Source organism: Aplysia californica, unplaced genomic scaffold (assembly GCF_000002075.1).
Source record: "Aplysia californica isolate F4 #8 unplaced genomic scaffold, AplCal3.0 scaffold00510, whole genome shotgun sequence".
NCBI lineage: Eukaryota > Metazoa > Mollusca > Gastropoda > Aplysiida > Aplysiidae > Aplysia > Aplysia californica.
The window spans coordinates 96,203-104,671 of NW_004797780.1; the positions used below are offsets into that span (position 1 = coordinate 96,203).

At 37.1% G+C, this 8,469-nt stretch overlaps 1 protein-coding gene across 1 annotated transcript in view; it reads right to left on the bottom strand.

Moving 5' to 3' along the window:
* Positions 1-2,671: 2,671 nt before the first annotated feature.
* Positions 2,672-8,469, bottom strand: part of LOC101862296 (palmitoyltransferase ZDHHC16B) — an 11,640-nt gene continuing 5,842 nt past the window's right edge. Inside the window, exons 6-9 of the mRNA XM_005106067.3 lie at positions 7,555-7,620; positions 6,550-6,804; positions 5,195-5,265; positions 2,672-3,089 (exon numbers count right to left, since the gene is read on the bottom strand). Of these exons, the coding sequence (XP_005106124.1) occupies positions 2,975-3,089; positions 5,195-5,265; positions 6,550-6,804; positions 7,555-7,620 (507 nt within the window). The 3' untranslated portion in view covers positions 2,672-2,974. The remainder of the gene's footprint in view (positions 3,090-5,194; positions 5,266-6,549; positions 6,805-7,554; positions 7,621-8,469) is intronic.

Here is an 8,469-nt window from a genome sequence, read left to right on the forward strand (position 1 = left end):
TTATTTGTCTTTACAGACGGAATACTGAGTACTCCCTTTTAATCTCAGCTTGATTTCGTAAAAAGTAACAAAAAAGTTGGGAAGTGGCAACTGGATGAAATAAATAAAATTTAAAATTAAATTAAATCAGTGTAACTTACCCTGATTTACCCCAACTGCTAGCATTGTGTTTTACTTCTAAACACTCAAAATACTGAAGCACAATCGTATCTATCGAAATGAAATGAGTACGACAAGTTCACAGTAAAATCAGATATGATACATAAGACCTCTTAACAACTAACAATTGTCTTGATTCTATACAATGTACTTGTACTAAATATTAATCTGTCCAACAAATCTTGCTCGAAACAAACACAAAATTCAGATCCTAATAACTTGTGTTACAATACCGTCGTCTTAGCACAAAATACATTTTCAAAAACATGCATATATCTGCTCTTTAGAGTAACGCTAACACTAACACATAAGCAGACATTCATACTTTCACTGCACAATCAATGATGATATATACACAGCACATTGAAAGACTACTATGAATAAGAAAGACAAACTATAAAAACAGCATTTCATAAGATATGTGTTAACTGGATTTTCAATTTTGCCTCTAATTTTGTATCCCTCAAACGCTGTGGAAAAAGAGTTCCAGAAAGAAAGAGCTAGATGAAAATATTATCCCTCTGCAAGATTTTTTTTAAACCTCCCTTCTTATGTGCTGTGATAAGAGACTGACCTCCTGATTTTATAGATCTTGATGGAATGTACATTTGAAAGAGGTTGCTTAAAAACAATTTCAGGGGGCTTTATTGTTCACACACTTATGGCAAAGGACAGCAATCTTGTTAGTAACTCTAGCTGCAGTTGGTAGCCAAAGGAGGTGATATGGTCATTCTTCCTTGTTTAAAACATGATTCTTGAGTCTTGGTTTTGCTAGACGTTGACATTAAGGATGTTTGCAAAGAGAGAGTTGTAGCAGTCCATGTAAAAACAAAAGATGAAATGAGTCTTCAATAAAAGCATTCATTCAAGAATACAGGCAAAAGACAATTTCCCAATCCTATGCAGCTCAACAAAGCAGAGCACTTAGCATAAATGGAAAATGTGATGACTATAGACAAATTTGAGTCGAGAAAACACCAACAGATTTTTCACTTTGTGAGTAAAATATATCCCTTCATGTATTCTTCATCAACAGACATTTGACCCTTTGGATTACATTATAATAAATAAACAAACGGTAAGTGCAAAAAAATAAGTCAATAGGTTATGAGACAACAGTATAAAATATTGTTAAGATGACAAGATGCAAGTAACAATATTTGGTTAAAAAAAACCTGGCATTCAACAGAGAACACATTTCAACATGAAACAACAAATTGAGCGACCAACAATATTTATCATCCAAAGTCAATGGTCTACAGACCTTTTCTAGTCCTCCAGTGGGAAGAATAATTCTGTATAGCATACTCTGCGACGACCTTGCAGAGCACAGTTCAACCCCACAACATTCTCAACAAGCAGAGAAAGGAAACAAGATACACCAGCCCTGGCACATTATCTTTCCATCAGTTCAAAGGACAAAACTTTCATCACAAACAAAGAAAAGAAAATGCACAAAGCAGACAGTCAAGAAAATGAAATAACTCAAGACCACATCATGTCAAGTTGAACTTAGTAGGTCTTAACAGAAACACATTTGCATATAAAAGGCTGAAAACAATAATGTATAATATCAATATATGAGGGTATGGGTGTATGTATATATATATAAAAGCAAGAATAGAACCAGGACAAAGGTACAGGAGATAAGCCAAACCTTCAGAGACTCTCAAAACCACTCACAAATTGAAAGCAATTGACACTGAAAGCAATACATCTTTAGAAAGGCACAGCAAACATGAACACCAGAAAAGTCTGAAGATGTAGGTAGCCCTTGGCAAAATTAACAGAGCATCTACAGTACTGAGCGCATGCTTTTCTAAATGGCAATCCTCAACATGTGTCTCATACCTCATTAATGTCACACAATAAGCCAGAATTGTTTCAGAAAAATGGTTCTTTAAAGACTGTAATGTGTTTTAAACCAGTTTTCTTTCAGTCACAGTCCGAAACCCCAATTGCAACAGAGAACAAAACTCTTTACAGTCTGTTTTCAAAACTAGGACTAGCCTTACTTAATACAGTAAAAATGTAAGAACACATCTAAAAAAAACAACCACCAAATGACAGCCGTTATCAAAATACATTGTCTTCAAAATACTCTCCTTGAGAATGCTATACTTATAAGTACGCATCATGGCAAGACATAGTCAAATAGCTGGCAAGGTTAACAAGAAAGCAGCCATCCTGCATATGCAGCCACAGGCCTCTATTTCCCCAAGACACAGACATTCACACTTTCAATAGAAATTGGCTGTCAGCTGAGCACACACAATCTTATAAGCCTGTCTGAGAGGCAGTAAGGAGTCCCTACAGTACAGGGGGTACAGGTATATCAAAGAAAAGTATCAATCCAATCTCACCCACAATTGATTAAGGTTTACGCTACTGAACAACGTTTTATTTGCCTTAGTAAGAGTTTTACAGCACATGCAACACAATAAGGTTATGTAGTAAGTGTGGAGGATTAGAGATGTTACAAGAGAGTAGCCAACACAAAAAAAGAAGATGGAGGGGTCAGGACAACAGACGTTTGGTAGGAAAGAAGGAGTGGACCACACCAGTGCATCCACCAATCACCCACTCACATTTTAAAGCCAAGTACACTTACGAGGTTCACATAACTAACCCATCCCTGAGGTGCTTGTTCAACATTATGCAAAGAAACACTTCTTTACAGGATGTGTAAGTCCAGCCAAGACAGCAGCCAATAAAAAATATAAAAAGGGACATGACCAGTTTCCCTGTAAAAATGAAAATTCTTTAAATAATAAATAATACACTTCGGAATTTTCTATTCTAACTTGTCTTTTTGTCATAAAAGATCCAACAGCCGGTTGTGGTCAAGCTTGAAGGTGCATGTATCCCAGGTGATGCCATTTCCAACTGGGTCATGCCGAGATGGGAACAATACGTGACGGAAAAATGATCTGGAACAAAAATGACCACAAAATCAGCTCCTTACAAAACTCTGAACGTTCAAACTCTACGAAAAGCTTCACGATAATAGTTTATATAGACGTACACCATTAAAATAGCAAACAAACAGGCCATATTGATTTCGCTGAAGAGGTAGTGTATATAGATTTTTATTTCAGTGGAGTTGCTTTGAATGAAACCCACGCCAAACTGAATTTGTGAAAGTTCCTCATCACCCTGAACGTAGCCATTTACCATATAAAGCAATCACAGATCAAACTAATAAGAACAAAACATCGGAACAAACACCGCTATTTCATCTGTTTGCAAAATTTCAACTTTTTTCATTCAATGACGTCCAAATAGCTAACATAATTGTCATAATTGTTAAAATAACCACGGCGTCACTTTTCGCCCGATTCTGTTACTTTTAGTTCGCGTGACTCAGCAGCCCGCCGGAGCTCCCCGGCTCGGGGTCACGGGGTTAATGAGCCCTGAGGCGACTTTGCCGGTGTCGGTCGGGAAGTTCGAATTTTTGACTATGTTTAAAACGATATAACTTCTTCCCCATCCCACACAGCAAACCATTACGCGAATGTACTAAAAGCTCAATGTCTTGAGATTTATTCTGCGTTAGAATGGTTAGTTTCTGTGCCTTAGTTTTTGTTCTAGACAAGTGTTTGTAGAGTACCCAATTTGTCCTATTTTAGTTACAAAGTCATGAATAAATTATTGTTATTTTAAAAAAGGCACGACAGATCTCTCCAAATTCTGTGTTAAACTGACTACAAATATCATGTCTTTTACCATGAGAAATCTTAAATCTGCGGTAGTAGTAATAGTCAAGTTATAAGAGAAGAAAGATGCACATCTGCATATTTTAACTAAAGACGATCAGCGTTAGCTCTTATTTTACTATTAAACAAGAGAAAGTTACTCTGCGTTTGTTCATGAATCATGCTGTGTCTGTGGCAGCCTGCATACAACTAAAAAGATATAATATAAGCGATTTAAAAAACCACAAAATCGTGTAAATACATGGGTAGAGATAAACTTCTAGTATGGAATAAAAATAACGACAGCTAAAACATTCATTCTTAGTTTTTGTGTAGGAAATATGCGCGGACACAATTATGCATGTAAAGAAATCAGTCACATTGTCAGTTATTGCAAATGGTCATAGAAGCGTGAAAAAAAGCTGGAAAAGTCTGGTGCTGATTCAGTGTCCCTGGAAAGCTAGAAATTATTCTTATAACCCAATTACGAGAAGTCATCCCTATTATTCAGTCAACTTACAAAACCTAGACTTAGCGTTTTAAGAAAAGTAAGCAATTTCTGGAGTGTAACAGATACTGTTCGTGTATTAGATCTACGTTGAAGATATATTCTAGCACTAAAATCGATTTGTACTTTTCATTGAGAAACTTCATGATAACTTTTATAAACTTTCGAGAAAACATGCGAATATTCATGATTATATTAGACACATAAAGTTGTATTTGGAGGAATTACTTCGTAGCGAATTGTGTGCCCGATGGATAAAATTGCAAAATTACAGCCTTCTATTATAAGCGCAGATACCATCTTTTCTGAGTATCTGCACTAATGTTATGTCGTTCATATTCCAAAAGTTTGACAGATTTTGACGATGCGTTTTTTTAATATTGATTTTTTTTCATTCACGCTAGTCCCAAAAAAATTACAATTTAGCTTTGCCGACTCCAGCGCGTCTAACGAAATAACCAGACAAGTTACAACGTCCGTTCTTTTTTGAGTCTCAAGAGCAGAAATGCGTGCTTTGGGTGCGCTAAATGAGAATTACCATAAATACAAGGATGCACCTTAAATTGTACGTTGAAAAGTACCAAAAATTAAGTCGGCCCAGACAGAGCGGCGACAGGGAGCTGACCCCCGTGACCCCGACGTGATAAGGCGCCCGGAGGGGAACCCCCCGCGGCAACTAAAATTCCACTGCCGGTGCGCCATGTAACAGATTCCTTCGGAAAGGCAACTAAAATTCAACATTGCAAATAGTGAAGCATCCAAAAATTCTTTAAGGGGAAAGAATGCTCTCTCCGAGATTTCAATACACACATGAAGACTTAAGTTTACTTACCTCCCCCGTGAAAGACCAAAGAAAAGCTTCCAGTTTTTCCAAAAGCCAAAGTCATATGGATTTCTGAATTTCTGAGGAAGAAATTAAAGATAAAATATAGGTATAGAATTCAATAAAACTATTACAGTAGAGTCCACTTTTAACAAGTCCTGAAGTAACGAGAAGTCTGTTATAAAGACACTATTCTAAAACCTAGGGTTTTTTCCCTTCTTTATCTTTGTAAATAAAAATATTGCTATAGCACATTCAGACAAACACGTGAGTAGGTTATAGCAGAATATTGCTGCTGCTGAGCACAGCCCATAGACCAATACATGATATAAAACCTCGCCAGTTGAGAAACTTGTCCATGATCTAGCGAAACAAAGAATGGGAAAGGCCACATGTGCCAACAATGAAGGCTGGAGCGAATGAGTGGGGAGGATGTGGCATGCGCAGACAAGAACACTACATCACGTGAAAGGCTAGTCTAGTCTAGATTATCTTGGCCTACCATGCCTCTCACTTCTCCTATATGGGGATAGAGAGGTCACAGTGCTGTGATGGATGGAGCGAATGTGTGATGTGGGCAGGATGTGGTGTGTACCCAATGTGTGCAAGCAAACGGAACACACCACAGGGAGTGGTGGGGTGGGGGACAACACAGCAGGCGAGTTAGCCTAGAGCCCTTCTTTCTGATTGCCAACGCTGAGCTGTCAACATCACTAGCGCTAGAGAAAGAAATGTGATTCGATTTTTGATCAAGCGAGATCAAGAGGTCATGTCAAACAAAATTATCATCATGGGAGGTAACAAAAAGAAATAATCAGAACATCAAACTCATAGATTAGGCCTACTTTATAATTTCCCTTGAATTTATTACTGGATCCCTTTTTACGTAAATTCTGCTATTACGGATATTTCGTACCAATCCCCTGCCTCTCCTTATAACAGGATTCCACTGTACCAAGAAGGTAATTTTCAAACTTTTAAACATTCTAATGCATTTGATCGTGAGTTTTTGTAAAGAACCATTTTTTAAAAACAAAATAAAGCATGCTACTAAAGCACTTCAACAACCATATTTCTCCTTTAAAACTATGAAAGTCTCTGGTTTCATATGGTATGGGTCAAGCGCACCTTTTACCACTCTAACGTTGAGCGACAGACAGAACCTCCAGCCTTATTATTCAACTCCGATAGGACAGAGCCTAGTAAGTGGAGAACTCTGAAAAGCCCTGAAATAATCAAAGTTCAAGAATGCTGCATTGAAGATGCAAACAAAGACCATCGATAATCCAACACACTACCAACTAGTTTCTAGTTCCCATCCGAAATACCACGGAACAAAGAGAAAGTTGTCACCATGATCTCACCATATTCTTCTTCTTCAATCGTGCCCTCTCCTTGTTGTTAATATGCTGCTCTATGCTGGTCTGTCCCTGCGAGATGAGACGAGCGTGGTACGCGGCCAGCAGACCCAACGCGATGGCAACTCCGGCACACAAGAGGAACTGTAAGATGATGGCATTGTGCAAGACCTGATCCTCCAACGTGGCCTTGATATCACTCTCCGAGTCGTCGTCAGCCATTTTGTTCGTCTCTGAGGAAGCGTTGACTGCTTCTTCATCCTAAGACAAACCAGAAAAGTTAACACTGTTGAACCAGCTCTAACATGCACCACTCTAAAACAATCAAGTGCATAAATGACCACTTCCCACTTGTCTCCTTAAAGTTTTTTTCAAAATCATAATGAAACAGTCCAAGACATCTACCTGTATAAGACAACCATCTTTCTCCTCATCAATGGGTGACTGTCTTAGACAATTTCAACTGCTTATCAAAGCAGAACTTCTCAGATGAGGCTATGTAGGCCTACTACACATAACTATAGGTCTATGTTATTCTGTAGAGCACATTTTCAAAAATTAGGCTACATCTGTTTTTCAGTCCAGTAAAAATCTATTATTGAAAAACCACACAAGGACAGGCAGTGTCAGAACCAGAATGGTTCATATAGACCTTGCTTCATTCAATCTAAATATAAGGAATTGCATATTATAAAAACATGATCCATGGAAAAAAAAGACTTCAAGACTTTTTTACCTGTCGCACGTAGTAGTGAATTCCAAAGCAAAGATGATTATAAAATCAATAATACCGAAAAATCAGAAGAAAAAAAATGAGGATACACATTCCTGAACTAGAGTTGACAGTTAGTCTACAATGCATTTTCTGTATTTGAATATATTAGAGACTGAAAACAAAGTATCCTTAATCTCTACCAATATACTGGAACTAGACCAACAACTGCCAGTAAAAAACTTGATATCAAATCCAGAACTTTCATATAATACATTCAAATAGACGGAGACACATACCTGTGATTTGTTCCACATATGATAGACCATGTTGATGGGGAAGAAGAATGCTGGCACGATCAGATCCTGAATTGACAAAAGATATTCAAAGAAAAGTTGAACATTCTTTTTTGACACCTTAACAATCCAATTTAACAAACATCAAATGGGTAAGACTTACCCCTGCACTGTCAAAACAATCAAAATATTATAATAAAACAATTCACAAACTCTTTCAATTTCAACTAAGACCAAATAAAATAATTCGTTCATTCAGAGCATCAGGAAAAGATTAACACAATTGCACAACCACTTCCTGTTTAAAAAAACCTAACCGGTGTATAAATGAGGTCTAACTCATTCCCTAACTCTAAAGCAATGAATAATGTATTGCAAAACCCAAAGCTCCGTAGCTAGACACCACACAGTTTGTCGAAAAGCGTTTCCATCAGGTTTGAAGAAAATAAATAACATCACACTTTTATCCAGTCATAAAATGTACGAAATGGATGAGTACAACATCTTGATTTTCAGGAGCTATAACATTTGGCCCCGAGTCTTTTGAATTAATTTGCACCTAGAAATAAAGAGGGAAGTAGAAAAGTGACCATAAGCCAATCATATCCTACTTCACTCTCTCTGACTACTAGTTCTTGACTTTACAAACATTATGGCTTCTCACAAAGGAAAAGCAAGGCTCGCATCATCCATATGTGGTAGATCAAAAGTGGTGGATCTTGAAGTTTTCATTATGAGTCTAGAACCTAAACACTTCCAGAAATATAACTCTCAAACACTGGATTGAATATTTTTATAATTTAAGAGTTAATGTTAATATTCCAATTTCCAACATAATGCATATAATATGAAGTACTTTGTTTCTTCTCTGGCTACAATTTGCTAATTTACTTTCATAAAATATTGTGTGTCTTCCCC